Here is an 18,983-nt window from a genome sequence, read left to right as displayed (position 1 = left end):
GAAGGTTGGACACAAGGTTATCTCCACAAGGGAGGAAGGTGGAGGAAGTTGGACGCAAGGTTATCTCCCCAAGGGAGGAAGGCAGAGCCAAGGTTTTCTCCATGGTGGAGGAGGTTGGACACAAGGTTCTCTCCATAAGGGATGAGGGCGGAGCCGAGGTTTTCTCCACGATGGTAATAAATTATTTTGATAATACATCATTGATTAATACATTATGTAATATATAAACACATTAAGCCAACAATTTTACTTTCACTTCTGCATAGTTACTATCAGGAATACATTAGAAAATTTAACATTAGTTACTATCAAAAGATTTTGTAACGTTAGAAAAAAGTTTTTACTTTCAATGGTTGTCGGAGCAAGCCATTTTTGGATAGCAAAAAGACGTGAACATGTTCTCTCCACACAAGAGGAAGGCAGAGCCGAGCTTCTCTCTATGGTGGAGAAGGTTTGACAGAAGGTTGTGTCCCTAAGAGAGGTGAAGAAGGTTGGACACAAGGTTATCTCCACAAGGGAGGAAGGCGGAACCAAGGTTCTCACTATGGTGGAGGAAGTTGGACGCAAGGTTCTCTCCGTAAGGGATGAGGGCGGAACCGAGGTTTTCTCCATGGTGGTCATATATTATTGTGATGATACTTCATTTATTAATATATTGTGTACTATATTTTTAACGCAAGGTTATTTCCACAAGGGAGGAAAGCGGAACCAAGGTTCTCTCCATGGTGGAGGAGGTTGGACGCAAGGTTCTCTCCATAAGGGATGAGGGCGGAACAGAAGTTTTCTCCATGGTGGTCATATATTATTGTGATGATACTTCATTGATTAATATATTATGTAATATATTTTTATTCAAAATGTTTTTTGAGCCAACAATTTTAATAATTAAAAATCTATGCATAAGTGAAATAAAATAGTTAGCTTAATGTGTTTATATGGTGATAAAGAATATATTTGTAACATAGAGTACATTTAGATGTAAAAAATACAATTTTAATAGTAACATACATAAAATATTTGTAAATAGATATAAATCAGTGTATTATAACAAAAATAAAAATTTATAAAAAACATACAACAAATTTTAATATATTTTTGTTAAATTTAATTTAATTTAAAAAACTTTAAACCCACACATCGGGCGGATCCTCATCTAGTTATATATAAATATATGTATATACATATATATACTATATTATATAAATATATACGTATGCGTATTGTTATGTATATTAGCAAGTAAATATATATATATGTATATAGAGAAGATAAAAAGAGAATGAGAGTGGAGGGAGAGTGCAAAACAATAAAACACTTCTTATTATTACTTCTCTTCTCTTTTTACAATTCTTCTCTTCTCTTTTTACAATTCTTGTCATGTGCATAATCCTTTTTTATAGTGGGAAGGAAAGCATGATTCATACATTTGTTAAAGACACATATATGAGTGTTATTGACAATTGGTGATTAAGTGTTTCATCACAAAAACATATATTGCATGTAAGACACATGTACTGTACTGATGGATAATCACACTTCTTTCATAACAGTTTTTACTTTATTACATGATATATATATATATATATATATATATATATATCACGTGAAGATCTATATCCCCTACACTGATAAGGATAAAGAAGAAACTTTTAGCAAGAGGTTTAGGGAGAAACACGAGATGTTTGATGTTTAGTTGAGAAGAAAGTTTCCTTAGACAAGTCCTAATTCTAAGCTAAATGTCATTATCAAGTTTTTCCTAAAATTTTGATGTTGTTTTGATTATAGAAATTATATGTAGTAAACTATTGTTAATTGAATAATGCTAAATTATCAAGTTGTCCTTCGTGGTATATTACCTTTTTTTTTTGTTCTTTCTGAATGATACTTTAATGAATCTTTTCCTTCTCTCAAAGGGTCAATAGTTTGAGTTACAACGCAAAGCCGAGTATGAAAATAACGACTTATATATTGAATATTTAAGGATTAGGTCTTTCCCGCTTATAGCTGGGGCTGACTTTGCTTTTTTTTTTTTTTTTTTTTTTTTTCTTTCTATCTCTCTCTCCATCGCTCTCCATCTCTTTATCCCCTCATATTCTGATTATATATCAATATCATAGATTTTGATTTTGATTGCCAAATGTCTTTAATCACACTCGTTATGGATTGGAGCAGCCTTCCGACGGATTTGCAAGAAGAAGTACTCTCTAGGGTTCCTGCTAAATCTCTGGCACGATTGCGTTCAACATCAAAACAATGGAATACTCTATCGAAATTTGCTAATGTACATTCTACTAATGCACAAAAGGAGTCTCTTATTGTTATGTTAGAGAATTTTAGGATTTGCTTAGTAAGGGCCAATATCTCCATGAACTTGACATCAACATTGCTCCATCGGTTAACGTAACATCTGAATTCTACCTTGAACATCCGCAGTTCAAATCATCACAAGTCGATATATGTAATGTCTTTCACTGTGACGGCTTATTGTTATGCAGCACCGAAGATGATAAACTCGTGGTATTTAATCCATGTTCAGGAGAAACCAAGTGGATTGAACCTAGAAACCACTACAAGAACACCGACTTCTATGCTCTTGGTTACGACAACAAATCCTCCTGCAAGAAATATAAAGTCTTGAGGGTTGATCGCCGCCATGTTGGGGGTGTCAACAATGAGTACGAAACCTATGACTTCACCACTGATTCTTGGAGGGTTCTTGGTCCCACTACTGATTGGTTGTTACCCCGAAGTCATCGTGGCGTGTCGGTGAAAAGAAATACTTATTGGGTTGCTTGTTACAGAGGGACGCCATATCATGAATTCTTACTAAGTTTTGATTATTCAACAGAAGGGTTCCAAAAGCTGCCTCTTCCTCATCAATTTGGTTCTGCTGTTAAGGTTTTATCAGTGGTTAGAGAAAACCAACTTTGTCTCTGTGTTACTATTTCAACAGAGTTACATGTCTGGGTGACAACAATTAGTACCGAATCAGTCATTGTTTGGAGAAGGCTCTTTAAAGTGAACGCCAGTTTACATTATGACTTTTCCAATGGGGTGAGTTTGTTGACCAACGAGCAGAACAAACTTATGTTTTGTTGCAATAATTACATATACGTATATCCCGATGGTGGAAATGTTACATGCAAATTACCTTGCTCGCATCTTCTGAATTATGTTCCAAGTTTAGCTCAAATACAACAAGGGTTACGTGACATGTAAGTTTTACGCCAATCTATCCAAGTTTTTTATTTTCTTGTTTTCTTCATATCGTTTCATATTTTAGCTTTATAGTCTGTTTTTTTGGTGGATTGGTCAAATTTACCTATGTATGTACAGCTTATCTTAAGATACAATTCAGTAATTTCATTTGGATTATTTATATTGTTTTTTCTTTGAAACTTTTTTTTTCTTCAACAAAATACAAGATTGACTCAAACGAACCATTGCAAAAGAACATTGTGTATATAGGTAATTAGACGCGATATAGAGCGAACACGTCACACTAAATTATGCGCCTTGCCATTCAGAGAACGAAAAATAAAAGGTTCTAGTCAAAACATTTGACATTTTAAAACATTGTTATTTACAATTTTGTTATGAAAACTAAATTGAAAAGATAAATATTAGACACAAATCTATTACCAAAAAAAAAATATTAGACACAAATATGCGTAGAACTTATGAATGAGTAATGTTAGATAGACACAAATACTAATTACGAAATACACAACTATATGAGATAATCCCAAAAAAACCACAATAATAAAAATGTAGGAAACAGAATTGTGGTGAAAAAATCACAGTAATAAAATTTAATTTCTACGGAAAAATTGATGAGTGCTTGTTCCACTTCTAATATAATTTCTACATGTGTCGAAGCGAATGGGTGAAGCAAAATGCACTTGTATTTGGATATTATTTCAGGGAGAACTTTTTTTAATTCAATCTTCAAATCTAAATTCCGAACCTATGGAGATAGTGTTTGCTTTAATTATTGGAAACTCTTTATTTTGCATGTACTTTTGCTTAGCGAGATCAGATGGCATTTGGCCGTTTATTTGAAGCTTATAGATGCTTCAAACGTTTTCTTAAAATGCTCGATCAAAATCTCTATAAATTTACGAAAAGATTATGACATTTTTTGGTGGATTTTTAAAACCCATATTCTCTTCGGTCACAGGTTCCTCGAGTTCTAGGAAAAGAAATCACTTTTCGAAGTACTAAAAAGTTGAAAGTTGCAATCTATAATAACAAAATGCCCGGCGATAGGGTGGTGCAAGGGGTGCTTTTGCACCGGGTCATGTTATTTTTGACAAAAAAATTATAAGATTTAAAGGTTTTCATTGTTTGATATTTTGACAAATAAGACCTCTAAATTATGTTAAAATAATTTTTTTGGCACAAGATCTAAAAAAACTTACGCCGGCCAACAACTAAGGCCTTTTATATGTAACATGGACTAAGAGCGCTAGACTCAGTTAGAGGTATAGCCTCAGTTATAGATAATCCGCAAATATATGATAAAACCAGGATAAAATGATTTATCGATCTCTAAGTGTTGTATAATTCAATTTCTTATGCGATCTTCCACTTCGTAGCTTGCTTCAAATCACTTAACGACAACAACATAAAATCAAATATTTAATTTACAAGTTTAGTTAGGTTAGTGCCAATGTTTGTTACTAATTAATATTCTCGAAGCGTAAATCATTCTTAGTCACGTTTTTGGGAAATGAAAATAGATTAACAAACCATTTTATTAACTTTTTCTTGGTGTTGTGCATCAGATAGTCTACATCACATGTATAGTTTTAAGGACATAGTGTGATGATTCAAATACAAACATAACGCAACACTACTTGCGATGCATAGGACCACTGAAGAAGAGCCTCTAGATTTGCATGGCTGCGGAGCCAATGAACTTGGTGAGACCAAAGGTAAGAGCCATAGCCATCCAACCACCAATAACCACCCTAACACTCGACTTAACCACACTTGTCTTTCCCAGGACCGCACCGGTCACTCCAAACACAACCAATGCTATGGTGGCCACAACCGCTACCACCGCCATTCTTACCTTATGGTTCTCTATGAATACAGCAGCCAGAAGCGGCATTGCTGCCCCCACTGAAAATGCCAACGCTGATGCAATTGCTGCTTGTCCTGGATTCGGCAACCGTTCTTTCTTCTCTTCCTGCCATTAAACTTACACTTTTTACTATATATCATATAGAAATGTTAATGTCACCAAAAGTCTAAAAGGAAAAAAACAAAAAAAATATGAATAGTGTCAAAATATCGATTACAAATTTAGTGGCAATAAATATGTTATATCTGTTGTTTCAAACACCAACTTTTACATAGAGACTGTTCACATGTCAAAAACAAGTCACATTGTTATACGAATTTTTATTTTATTTTATCATAAACTACAGTCTATATATATATATATATGTATATTATATGTTGCACAAAAACAAAATATATGTATATTATATAATTATATATATATATAGATATAAAAGAACTGAATATCCAAACGCCACATGCTACTATGATTAGTGGAAGAGCTTCACGGTGTGTTCCATTTAATAAAAATTGTTACTATGCTTAAAATACTAGTGATAGATTGGTGTAGCAAATATCTATCCGAAAATACGTTTAGACACAGAATGGTGCGTGCTGTGTCTATTATATATACATTACCTCCTCTTGTTCGTCAATTGCTGATAATGATGTCTTATTCTCAATAGCTCTCTTCATCTGCGCAGTTTCAATATCTCTTTGGGTACACACAGACACAAACTCTCCAATAGCCATACTACAAGCACCCGCAACAAGGCCGGCAAAACCAACGAGCAGCATTGCTTTGACGTCTTCTTTGATAGAACCAACACCCATCATGAGGGACGCCACTGTGACCAGACCATCGTTGGCTCCAAGCAATGCAGCTCTTAGCCACTGAGCCCTCTGCATGTAGTCCACTTCATCCTTCTCTTCTCTCGGACGACTTTTCTGATTCCTTGGGCTGCTTATTTCTGAAAGCTGAACGTTGGAAGCCATGGTTTGGAATTTGTACTGACTACTGAGTAGTGATTTACTTGATTTTGATTGATGAGAAGGCTTGTGGAGAACTCACGCCTTATATAGAAAAATAGAGTAAATAGCTTTGTTTATTAATAGTTGTGTTACCTAATAATATATATATATAAGAGAAAAAGATAGAGTGGTGGTAGTGGTGGAGACGGTAACGTTGGACACTATACTTCTTCAGAGTGGAAATATAATCGGATGGATCTACATAGCTACCCAAAAGGGCGATCATGATAAACAATATCATTGGTGAAATGGGTTTAATACGATTACTGTTGGTGATTAAGTTCATATAAAGGTAATTAAGTAATAGAGTTTCAGTTTCCAATATATCATGGTTTTGAACTTTTGAATGCGACATATTTAAAGAGTGTTTTAACGACTTTACATGTTACATAGAATTTGTTTATATTCAATCAAGATTTTATTATATTTTGTAATATAGTTTCCAACATATCATGGTTTTATATCATGATTAAATGCAAATAAAGACCAGTCGGAGACGGATTACGAGTGCTTTCTTATTAATTTTCTTTTTATGAACTAAGAGGGAATTCTCATACAATCACAATTCCGGATTACGAGTACATAACCTACTAACCTACTATGGACATTAAGAAGTAGCATTTAGAGCCAAACACAAACGAGTATAATATACTCTTAATTTCTCACATCATCTGGAATAATTTACAAGATAAAAGTATGTAAACTTAATTAACTATTTGGTTAAAAAAAATGTCTAAAATAAAATATGTATTAGGCTAAAATTTTAACTCTCCAGTAATTTAAAGTTTAATAACATAACTTAAAATTGAAGACACTCTTATCAATAAAAGAAAGAACAACATTACTTTTGTTTTACCTTCTATACTGATCGTGTAGAATTTTTTATTTTATTTTTGTGTGATGTCATTGCTAACATCATTATGAGTGTTATGTCATTGCTAACATCATCTCATAATCTACTTAATGATTTTTTTCATTCTTAATGAAATCTTAGATGCATTTTTAAAGGAAAAATTAAGATGTTTGTGAGCCTAAGTCCCGAAAATCCAAACCGAATCTAGAAGAAAATGGACCCGAACCCAACCCGAAGATTATAAATATTGAAACAAAGCTTGTGAGTCTAATCCCAAAAATCCATAAATCGAACCGAACCCAAACACCCAGCTTATACTTCTGACAATCTCAAAGGCTCCTCAGTCATACACTATTAGCAAACTGCATTCCATTTTATTCCACGGTTTTGATGCATGGGGATGGGGCACACTAATACCAAATGAACTAGGAGAACAAATTATACCATTGTCCATTAGATAATTTTTAAAACTTAGTATGGGGCACGTCAATAACCTTGTAGATCCGCCCCTGGGAGAAAAGGCGCCTCAACTCATTACCTAGTATCTTATTTTTAGAAAAATTTGATTATTTTTTTCTGTTTCATTTTATTTTTGGTCAATTTAACCAATAAAAAAATTCAATGATTTAATTAAGAATATAACATATTATTTGAAAAAAAATTAGAAAAATAGGAGTAGGGATCAAGAAATTACCATTTTAGTGTCTGATGGTGTGGTGGTTGGTAGTGGTGATAGCCGGCGGCCAACAATCAGAGGGGATGGTTGTAACGCCCCGACCGCCATCTCTTAGTGGGCTTCATGTCCAATCCCAGTCCATAGGCTCACTTTCCTTAATAGGTCTCACGTCCTCTTCGTAGATCCGTGAGTCCATCCAAATCCGACTGTCGGTTTGCTACGTCCGAGAGGCTTTAAAGACTTGTTACTGTCCCTACAAATTACCAAATGATATTTCCCTGTGTTTTGTCCTCACTCGCACAGTTCCGACAATCACCCAGCCTGAGACTACTCCAGCTCAAGCACACTTAACTATGGAGTTCTCTCAGGACCCTTGACCACAAAGATAAATGCACTTTGGTGACATAAGTGGCCAAATCAATTTTTTTAAACCTCTCCGCAAGTCTCTGAAACTGGGGTGTCACAATTCACCCCCACTAATAATAGATCGCAACGTCCTCGTTGCATACCAAGACCGTCACTCCCGACGGTGTGAGCCCACTCGACTCCACACTCGTCTGGGTTCGGCTTTGATACCACTTGTAACGTCCCGACCACCACCTCTCAGTGGGCCCCATGTCCAATCCAGTCCATGGGCCCACCTTCCTTAATGGGCCAAACGTCCTCTCACTAGGCCCGTGATCCCATCCATATCCGATGTTCGGTTTGCTACGTCTGGGAGGTTTTAAAGACTTGTTACCGTCCTTATAAATCACCACATGATCTTTCCCTGTGTTTTGTTCTCACTCGCACAGTTCCGACAATTACTTCCCAAAAAATCACCCATCCTGAGACTACTCCAGCTCAAGTTCGCTTAACTCTGGAGTTCTCTCAGGATCTTTGACTGAAAAGATAAGTGCACTTTGGTGACATAGGTGGCCAAATCAATTCTTTTAAACCTCTCTACAAGCCTCTGAAACCGGGTTGTCACAGGTTTTGATTGGCTTAACTCTGTTTTTGTTTTATTTTAGGGCATTTTTTAGTGATATTACATAATTGGCTTCAGTACAAAACAATATTAGTGAATCATATAATGCTGTTTTGAAAGATTCTCGAGAAAAACTGTGGTTGCATTGCTAGAATATATAAGACGACATATAATGGCTAGTAATCTGGTTAAGATCAAGGAGACGCAGAATGTTACAGGGAAGATCACACCCAAGGCAGCTGCTATTATGGAAAAGCGGAAAAAGAGTTTGAAGTAGTGTCATCCATTTACAAATGGAAGATGCATTTATGAGGTGGATCATGGAAAAAATAAGTATGTGGTTCATGTTCGAGGTAAGATTTCTTGCACTTGCAGGGAGTATGATGTGAGTGAGATTCCTTGCTGCCATATTATGTCTGCGATTGCGGCTGAATATAAGGAGACAAAGCTACCAGAAACTGTAATTTTAGAATGCTATTCCGTAGAGAAGTGGAAGCTTTGTTACCGTTCGCTTCTGTTTCCTGTGAATGGCATGGAACTTTGGGAAACACATAGTGATGTTGTTGTTATGCCTCCTCCGGACAGGATAATGCCAAGAAGACCAAAAAACAATGACCAAATCAAAGATCCAAGCGAAGAAACTTCTTCTCAGAATTGTCAAAAGTCTATAGTGGTAATTTGACTGTTTATTATGCATACATCTTTCTTTCTTATATGATGACAATCCTTACCAATACTTATTTTATTGTGTATACATGTAGCAATTGCGGACAAACAGGGCATGCATAACAAACGCACATGTCAAATGGAGCCGGTGCCTAAGCCACCTAATCCGCCTAAAGAATTTCCTTTTTATCATGCGAAATTTATCATGGTACAATTATAATTCTTTGTATTAGTGTATGTCAATGATTGCTTGGAAATAAACTTCTGATTCATGCATTTGTTTTTGCAGACATGTACCAACTGTCAACAAACTGGACACAACAAACGCATATGTAAACTCCAACCAGTGTCTAAGCAACCCAATTTGCCTCCAGGAAGATCTTCAAAGAGACAAAAGACCACCCAATGAACTTAGCTTGTCATATGAAGTCTTACTTTTCTGGGTTTTGATGTTGCAACATGTTTAGTTTGGATTATAATCGTGTTTTCATAATTTTTATGATTCAATAGGTTTAAATACTCAGATTTGTAATGAGATTTTTGTTCTCTATCAAAGTTTTTGACTAATTAAAAACATGTCGTTTTTTTAATTTTCTTAAAATGCAATGTTATAACTTAATTATGTCTTAACAGTAATCATCCAAATTTAAAGAAACTGTGGATGTAGGGGATTTTTTACTAACAAATTTTAAGTTGAGGGTTTTTTTATTAGATATATAATTGAAGGTGTTTATTACGATCCATCTTTAGTTGAAGGGTTTAATTACCAAAAACCCCTAAAACTAATAAGTAATTTTTAATTTAGATATTTTTCTCAGCTATTGCACATAAATGAAAAACCAATTTACTGATAATATCTATCTATAGTGCATGAGAGTTGCTTGTCGTGGTTTCATCTATCATTGTTAATTTTTTTTTTTTTTTTTTTTTTTTTTTTTTTTTTTTTGTATCATGACGTGGTGCAAATGTAACCATCTTTAGTAGATCCATGTATTACAGGTAAACCTATATGAACTAGATTTGCTAGTTATGAAAGTTAGGATCATCATAATGAAACGTGATATCACGACTAACAAAAAGATATATAAAATATATAAATTAAAGCTAGATTTGTTAACAGGATTAGAAATTTTTTTAAAATATTTCTCATATGCCAAAAGTATGTATTTTCACTAATTTATGTTAATAGATGTAAGTGTAAATAATAAAATATTACGATAAATTTTTTTGTTGAAAACAAATATTATGATAAATATATGTAATTTGGATTCATAATGAATTACAATCCCTATGTAACTATGTTAGGAAAAAATTATAATATTTTTTTTCAAAAATATGTATATAAGTATTAATGTGACTTAAGACTTTATGTTCACTATGTTTAAATTTTATCTATAGTAAGAAACATAAGAAAACTTAGAGATTTAAAAAAAAGGAAACTCTCATAGAAAATATTTAAAATAACCATGCATCATATATATTTTTTTTCTATATTTTTGTTTTGCAAGGAAAAGAAATGTTAAGCAAACAACCTATCAAACTATACTTAACTAAACGAACCTATACAAAAAGGCAAAGAAATTTCTTAATTATAAGTTTTACTTTTTAGTTCTTCAGTCTCGGAGAAAAGGAAATAATGATATAGGGGGTATAATTAGTCACTAATCACAGTAATTAAACCAACTAAACTCAAACGAAAGACAAAAAAAACCCTAACTTTAATGTAAGCAGTATTATATAAGGCAAGAGATCGGCTTTCTCAATCTCTCATTATCATTTTCTCTCAGTTTCTAATCTCTCTCCAATTCCCTTGTGCCTCACGTTTCTGCTTTCAGAAGAACTTTTTTTCTCTTGTTAAAAATCTCAGAAGAACTTGAGTCTCCGGTACGATCAGAATGATAAGTATGTATCACGACGATGTTCATCCCACGACTTCAGGGAAGAAGATGTGGTCGAATTTTTGTACGCTGGTGGATGCGGCAGTTATGTTATCTGAAGAAGAAAGCCTTGAGAGAATCTTTTGTCTCTTTCCGAGAAAAACAAGGTCGTCTGTGGTGAAGAGAAGATACCAACAACAACAAATTCTAAATAGAGCTTCTACGGCTTCAACGCTCATCGATCTTAACGAGTTCCCTAATGAATATGAGACCGAAGACTCGCAAAACCAACTCCCATGGCTCTCTTCTTCATGTGTCACCGCCGCTGATTCCGAGACGAAAACCCTACGAAACCCTAGTTCTGAACTCTTACTCTTGGCTTGCTACAAAACGGCTGAGTCCGAGAAGACGGAGATGATCAAAGACTCACTAAACCCTAATTCCCCATGTTCTGATCTGTCTTTGTGCTTAGTACCGGGGAGCACAAGCCGCAAGAGACGTGCCGTGGAAGAGAGAAAGCGTACTGGTGGATACAAGAAAGCAAAGGTTGCTCCTTTATCACCGACGGCGAGAGACATGCCTGAGTGGCTTGTCAAGGCTATGAGAGATATGAACGGAGCCAGAGACGCTAAACTGATCTTTGAGAAGACTCTGTTCGTGACTGATGTAAACCCAACACAGAACCGTCTCTCAATGCCTTACAACAACTTACACCGAAACGACTTCTTGACGCCTGTGGAGTCGAGAATCATAGACGAAGACATCAACCACAATAAGAAGATTGGAGTGGGAGCGATTCTCGTGGATCAGTGGTCTAAAAAGTGGGGTGTGATGCTGAAGAGATGGGAGATGAAGAAAGATTCTGGTAAAGAAAGCTGGAATTACAATTTGATTTGTGGGTGGAACGACATCGTTGAGGCTAACGGATTGAAAGAGGGAGACAACATCAGTCTTTGGTCGTTCAGGTGCTGTGGAATCCTCTGTTTTGCCATGGAACAGAGTAGCTCTTCCCTTGCTCTCTGTCTCTGCTAAGTGTCTTGTGTCTGAGTTGAGACTATAACTCGCACAGAGATCTGATTTCAAGAAATTCTGGAGGTTTAGTAATTTCTTAGAAGTAGGGTTTTAGGACGGTTGTAATCTATTAGTAACTATTGGTAACTTGTTCCTTATATTGTTTCAGATTATGAACTTGGCATTTTTACATGAATCTGGTTTGTTGTTTGGTGTTAATCAAGTCTTCAAATCAGCAAAGCATGCTTGTGTTGTTTTGCTCGGCTTGTACAGTAAGATATGACCAATAATAATATCAGGCAAGAATTACACAGGCGAGCAAGCGGCTATGCAGACTACTGCTTATGCTTATGCGTTGGGTATCATAAATAGAGAGAACAAGAATACACGTAAAAGGAATTAAACAGGGACCATTATCACTAATGAGACTCTCAGACCATCTCCGCTTATTTCTTACAAGTTTCTTAGAATTAAAAGTGATTAATTCTAATGAAAAGAGAGAAAATTTCTTTAGCATCGATCTTTAATATTATTACATGTTTAGTGATCTTTAAGAACCATGGTGGTGTCACTAAGTATCTGATTGACTGAGGGGGAAAAAATTAGAGATTTAATTCTAATTTTATTTTGTAATCTTTCTTGTTTGTTGTTAAGCTGTCTCTATGAGCGACGGCGGGAAGAATTTCCGGAGATTCAGTAGAAGAGGATCAAGGTTTGTTGTTAAGCTCTTTATTTCTCTTGGTTTGTTGTTTCTCGGCAATTGATTTCAAATTTTAAGAGAAAAAAAAAATCATTTTTTTGGGTAATTGTAGCGTTAGATTAACTTGAAAACGACTCCAACTCCATTGCGACTGAATCGGAAACAATCATTTACAAAGAGCCGACACAGTACGATAACAACTCCATTGCATCTCTCGGTTCATCTCAAAAGAAGGTACTAAGCTCAAATATATTGTTCCTATTGTTATATGCCATTGCTTCATCAGAACTGGTAGGTTGAACTGTGTGTCATAGCTTTTTGATTCTACATTCTTGTTCCTCTGTTGAATGTCCTGTTGAAGATTGTATTTTTATTAGTTACGAGGGAGATACTGATTCTCCAAATGTTTTCACAGGCAGAGAGAGGCTAATCCGGATGTGGTTGAAGCTAATGGACTTGATACTCCTAAATCTTATCAAAGCATGATCTTACGTATGGCTGGTTTCTGCAAAACCAAGGTATGTTGTGATCTCTTACATCAGTCATGAATCATGATATGGCTTGCTCTGTAGAAATTTTTTGTCTTTGTGCTTTAAAGGCTTAATTTTTTGAGTTTTCTTGCATCTATCTGGTTGCGTATTGGTCATATGATTTAGAGGACATATATAAGACCCTTGGTGATGACGCCTTATGACCAATGTTTTCAGATATCATTCTTCTCGACTAAATATTCCTTTCATGCTACTATTGTTATAGATACATGCTACCTTAGAGCCTATTAATGATAATGATGAAGCTGCTAAAGCTTATGGTATTCACTTTGCCGCAGAAATGATTTTGGCCCATGGAATCACTACCCTTCATTGTACACATTGAACGTTGACAAATCAGCTATTAATGGTTGTTCCTCATTTGATCACAAAAAAAAAAAAAAATGGTTGTTCCTCATTTCCTTCAATCTATTTTTCGTTGTAGTAATAATATCTTACACACAAACCTAACAATGGTGCTCAAATTGCCGAACCTTTGTCTCATTGATGAGTCAAAAATTTCTCGTTCTCTACCTTGGAGACGCCCTGCAAATGTTTTCCGTATTAGTGAAGATGTTGGCCATATTTTCTGGTAACCTTCATTTTGTTTCTCTTGCTCTGATCATCAAGTACCACATATTCATTTGTTCTCTCACATTCTACTTTAGATTTTGCAAACTTCGATTTTAATGGCCTTATTTTAGTACTTCTTCTTGATTCACTTGATCCTTATTCTATTTGCACACATTGTTATTTTAATCGTACAGTTATCACTTGTAAGGAGATGCTTCGTTTGCTTGTCATCTTCTTCTGCATTTTTCATTGCCAATGAGTAGTCAAGATTAAAATTAATTGTTTTTGTAATCTATTTTTAAATGCTTTTATGTCATATGTTTGTTTAAAATTTTATGAAATGCAATTATTTTTAAGTTTTTTTTTTAAATATTTAATATTATAAAAATTAAACAAAATAAACTCTACTATAATAATTTACAAAATTATACTGTATTTTTTAATTAAAGATCCAAATTTAGAAATTATTAATGGACCCATAAAATTTTACAGTTTTTTAAGAAGTTCTTAATTAAAAAATTTTAAAAATTTATAAGAAAATAATTGTTTAACAACTTTCTTTACATCCATTAATAGAGATGCTCTCATTAGGGGTGTCAAAATGGGTCAAGATTAATGAGCCAACTCAATTCAACTCAATTCATGAACCCTAATGAGTTGATAGCTTAAATAACTTGATGATTAAATGAGTTCATGAGTCAAATGAGTTTGGTTATAATAGGTTTATGAGTTAACAACTAACCCATAAATTTCTTTATTATCAACCTAATATCATCAACATCATCATACTATCATCATCATCATCCTACCATCATCATATCATCATCATCATACTACCATCATTTAACTATCATCATCATCAACATTTTCATACTATCATCATCATCATACCTTCATAATCATATTAACATCACCTTCATCATATCATATCAACATATCATATCAACATATCTATCATAGTCAACAGCATGATCTCATCATCATCATCTTATAATTTTCCACCAAAAATGCAAAACTGAACTTTTCCTCTGTAATTTTCCACTAAAAGTTATGTGATGGTGATAATGATGATGATGGTGAAAATGATGATAAAGATTAATTATAATTATTTTATATTAAATATTAATTAATTTGTATTAATCCAATAACATATTTATGAAAGAAAAAAATGTTAAACCTCTCCAAAAAAACTATCTTTACCCAACAAATATTTCTCTCTCTCTCATCTCTCTCTCTCAAAACAAGAGAGTCTCTCCTCTTTCTCAAGTCCTCATTTGCATTTTTAAAACCGAAATCTTCATTTCCTTCTTTGATGTTTGAGAGCAACAAAAGAAAATCTTGCTTGGTGGCTGTCAAAACGTTCAACATGTGAGAGAGAAAAGATAAGATTGAAAAGTTCAAAAAGAATATAAGAGAAGAAAAGATTTTACCCTCCCTGCATGAATAAAGCCGGAGCTTTGAAATCATTAGGGAAAACAGAGGATTACTAATGAATCTAAGATTTTATTTTGGAAAAACTTTGACGATCCGAAAAGCGAGTTTGTGAATTTCCTGATGTCTAGAACAAATAGCAACTCCAACCATAAAACACCAAAACACTAAATTTAATGTTAAAATTTAGTGTTTTGGTGTTCCAAAAAATTCTCATCTCCAACCCAACACCAAATCTCACACAAAAAGCAAATTTTTAATTATTCTATTATTAAATTTAAGATTATTTTTTTTCCTCTGTTAATAGTTTAATAAATATTAATATTTTTATAAACGATTAATTTTAATATAGTATTACAATCAATACATAAAAATAACAGAAAATATTTTTAATTTGATTTGGCATTTTTTATTTGATTTTATTGAAGTTTAATATGAATTTTATATTATATTAATTATAGTTAACAGTTTATATTACAAAATGTAATTAGAAAGTTCAAAAATATTGATGATATATTTGGGTTTTAGTGGATAAACAACAATTTATATATAATTTTAAATCAAAAACACAAATAAAACAATATACATATATATATATATATATTAGTGTTTTGTGAATAATATTTTAAAAAAATGAGATAGTATTTATGTTGTCGTCTGATTGGAGTTGTTTTTAGACTATAATCAATGTTATACCGTTCGGTTGGAGTTGCTCTAAATGATTTGGAATCTCTCGGCGGAGATTGTGTAGTTCTTAATTGAGTATATTAAATATTTATATGTGGGTAAGTTGTAATGTAGCCGTAGTTTGTAGATGAGAAAAAAGTAGTATTGTATTATCGTTTGTTTTATAGCTTTGAATTGGAGGGCAATGCAGTCCTCCTAAGTCCTAAGATTAAGACACCAATCAAAGGCTACGAATAAAGAACGCAATCTAGGCGGAGCGGATTAAACAATTCAAAAGGATCAGACAGAATAAATGCATAGCAAGCGGATCAAGGAGAACAAATGCAGATCGAGTGTTTCGAACGCTTTAAAATATTTGTCAAATAGTAAAAACAGATAAAAGATTTGATAATCAAATGGTACATATCAATATAATAGTTTCTATATTTTTCAATACATAATATTAAAATAAACTATAATAAATAACATTTGCTATATTAATTTACTAGTTTTTTTTAAAGATATCTTTACAGTTAAAAATATTAATAATAGGAAATATCATTATTTATTACATATATACTATGACAACATGATCTTAAAAACAAATATTAGCATAACAGGTTATTAGTTATTAACTTATTATTGCAAAAAATAGGGTCGGGTTAATTTACCTATGACTAGAAACATCTTTATTAAATCACTGCACTTTGAATATTTTTATATGTAAACATCACATCTACAGCTCTTTCGTAAAATATAAAATCAAATTTATGAGATAAGTTTATAATTGTGTATGTGTATATTCTATTAGTAATGTTTAGTGTTTATTGTTCTTCATTACTGACGTCAAGAGTTTTTGTGTGAAATAATTCTCAAACGTATCCATGAAAGTTCATTGTAACATCCGTGAACCGGAATTCGGTTAAAAGGATGCATCGACCGATGCACATAGGTTTTACACGGTTCGATTTAAGTTAAACGCTACATTTTGGGGTTAGGAAAAATCCTTAAGTCGAGTTCTGTCGTCATTAGACAAGTTGACCGTTTTTGGGAAAAAAGAAAGAAAGGAAAAATTTCTTGAGTGTACTTGAGAGTTTTGAGAGATTGGAAGCTCTTCCTATAGAGATTTGTAGCTGGGATCGTTGTAAGAGCTTCCAAAGAGTGTACATCTTATTGTTTGAGGTTTAGAATCTTCTTGGTAAAGGTGAGTGCATGACCATTGCTTATCTAAGCTTGAGATTTCTCTGATCTGCTTGTTTATGTGTTGTTTGGCTTATTAGAACATTATTTGGAGCTTTGTGAAGCTTTCTTGTGGCTTGGGATCGAGTTTTGATGGTTTAGGAATGAAGATCCGGTGAGAAGCTTCGGGGAAAAGTGATGCTCGGAATGTGCGTCGATCGATGCACTTTGTGTGTCGGTCGATGCAATGCAAGGACAATGCGATTTAACCGAAGAGCGTCGGTCGGTACCATGTGGAGGCATCGGTCGATGCAAATTAGGGTTTCGTGAAATTTCGAGCATGCGTCAGTCGATGCAGTGTTAGTGTCGGTCGATGCAGGTTAAACTTGCATCGGTTGATGCAAGTTTGTGTCGGTCGATGAAACTCCTGTTCGTGTCGGTCGATGCATGGTTGGTATCGGTCGATGCAGTTCCTGGTTTGTTTGTTGGTTGTTGTTTGATGGTTAGTGTATCTCAATTGCTTGTGTGTATAGCCGAGTAGATGGGAGGATTGCCTCACTGAGTGTTTTATCAAATACTCATGCATTTCAATTTGTGTTTGTGGTGCAGGTAAAGGCAAAGTGTGATCGTGGAATCAAGGCAATGAAGAGGAGGATATTCTAGGGACTCGATTGGATGTTGTCTGACTGGCTAGGTTGCTAGAGTTGAGTCCTACAGTGTTGTTTAGGAATGCTGGTTCCTTGTTTTATGTTGGAATGATTATTTGGTTATTGGATTTATTGGTTATCTAATTGATTAATGTTATCGTTTTAATGTTATTTGCTGTTGTTATTGATTGGGGTAGATTGCTTATGAGTATGGGATTACTAGAATATTATTATTATCATTATTTTTTTAAAGGATCGGATCATTGCAGACATCATTGATCACATAGATACACGAATATTTGTTTGTCTAGTCGCGGATAGTTCAAAAACTTTTGTACAAATAATGTAAGTGTTTGATATGCAGTAGTGAGATTTAATAGAAAAATTTAATGGAGAAATTAAAATTGTTTTGATGCCAGTCTAAAATGTTTAGATCGTGGCTAATTGTTGCATACACGAAATCATTCTCTCAAAAATTTAGTATTATAAATACACATACTCTTTTTTTTACTGTATTAATTTAAATTGAAAGATTTTGATACCTATATACATTAAAATATTAAGAAAAATATAGTTTTGTCTTCTTATATACACATAAACTCAAAAACATTTATTAGAAAATATAATGACCACCGACCACCAATAACATATTTATGAAAAAAAATGTTAAACCTCTCCAAAAACCATATTTACCCAACAAATCTCTCTCTCTCTCTCTCTCTCTCATCTCTCTCTCTCAAAACAAGAGAGTCTCTCCTCTTTCTCAAGTCCTCATTTGCATTTTTCAAACCGAAATCTTCATTTCCTTCTTTGATGTTTAAGAACAACAAAAGAAAATCTTGTTTGGTGGCTGTCAAAACGTTCAGCATGTGAGACAGAAAATATAAGATTGAAAAGCTCAAAAGGAATATAAGAGAAGAAAAGATCTTACCCTCTCTCCATGAAGAAAACCGGAGCTTTGAAATCATTAGGAAAAACAGAGGATTACTAATGAATCCAAGATTTTATTTTGGAAAAACTTTGACGATCGGAAAAGCGAGTTCGTGAATTTTCTGATGTCTAGAACAAATAGCAACTTCAACCACAAAACACCAAAATACTAAAATTA

General features: G+C 33.8%; 1 protein-coding gene, 1 long non-coding RNA gene and 3 pseudogenes across 2 annotated transcripts; 3 read left to right on the top strand and 2 right to left on the bottom strand.

Moving 5' to 3' along the window:
• The first annotated feature begins 2,158 nt into the window (after positions 1-2,158).
• On the top strand, positions 2,159-3,219 carry LOC147920577 (putative F-box protein At3g23260 pseudogene; annotated as a pseudogene).
• Positions 3,220-4,739: 1,520 nt separating this feature from the next.
• LOC104766440 (vacuolar iron transporter homolog 2.1-like) lies at positions 4,740-6,147 on the bottom strand. Its single transcript, XM_010490329.3, has 2 exons — positions 5,707-6,147; positions 4,740-5,194 (listed from the first exon to the last, which is right to left on the bottom strand). Exons 1-2 carry the CDS (start codon positions 6,061-6,063, stop codon positions 4,892-4,894), a joined length of 660 nt encoding a protein of 219 aa, XP_010488631.2. The 5' UTR covers positions 6,064-6,147; the 3' UTR covers positions 4,740-4,891.
• A 2,620-nt stretch (positions 6,148-8,767) lies between these two features.
• Positions 8,768-9,670, top strand: LOC147920576 (uncharacterized; annotated as a pseudogene).
• A 1,406-nt stretch (positions 9,671-11,076) lies between these two features.
• Positions 11,077-12,390, top strand: LOC104766439 (B3 domain-containing protein At5g24050 pseudogene; annotated as a pseudogene).
• A 5,949-nt stretch (positions 12,391-18,339) lies between these two features.
• LOC104766438 (uncharacterized) lies at positions 18,340-18,912 on the bottom strand. The gene is made up of 2 exons (XR_764029.3): positions 18,807-18,912; positions 18,340-18,725 (listed from the first exon to the last, which is right to left on the bottom strand). It is a non-coding gene; the product is annotated as an uncharacterized LOC104766438 (long non-coding RNA).
• Between the last annotated feature and the right edge of the window lie 71 nt (positions 18,913-18,983).

Source organism: Camelina sativa, chromosome 19, assembly GCF_030686135.1.
Source record: "Camelina sativa cultivar CO46 ecotype springtype chromosome 19, ASM3068613v1".
Classification (NCBI taxonomy): domain Eukaryota; kingdom Viridiplantae; phylum Streptophyta; class Magnoliopsida; order Brassicales; family Brassicaceae; genus Camelina; species Camelina sativa.
Note: the sequence above shows the minus strand (reverse complement) of the source record. Positions and strands in the feature narration are given on the sequence as shown.

Coding starts and splice junctions, on each gene's coding strand:
- LOC104766440 (XM_010490329.3), bottom strand. CDS start 6,063: ATGGCTTCCAACGTTCAGCTTTCAGAAATAAGCAGCCCAAGGAATCAG. Junction 5,195..5,706: donor CAATTGACGAACAAGAGGAG/GTAATGTATATA, acceptor GTTTAATGGCAG/GAAGAGAAGAAAGAACGGTT.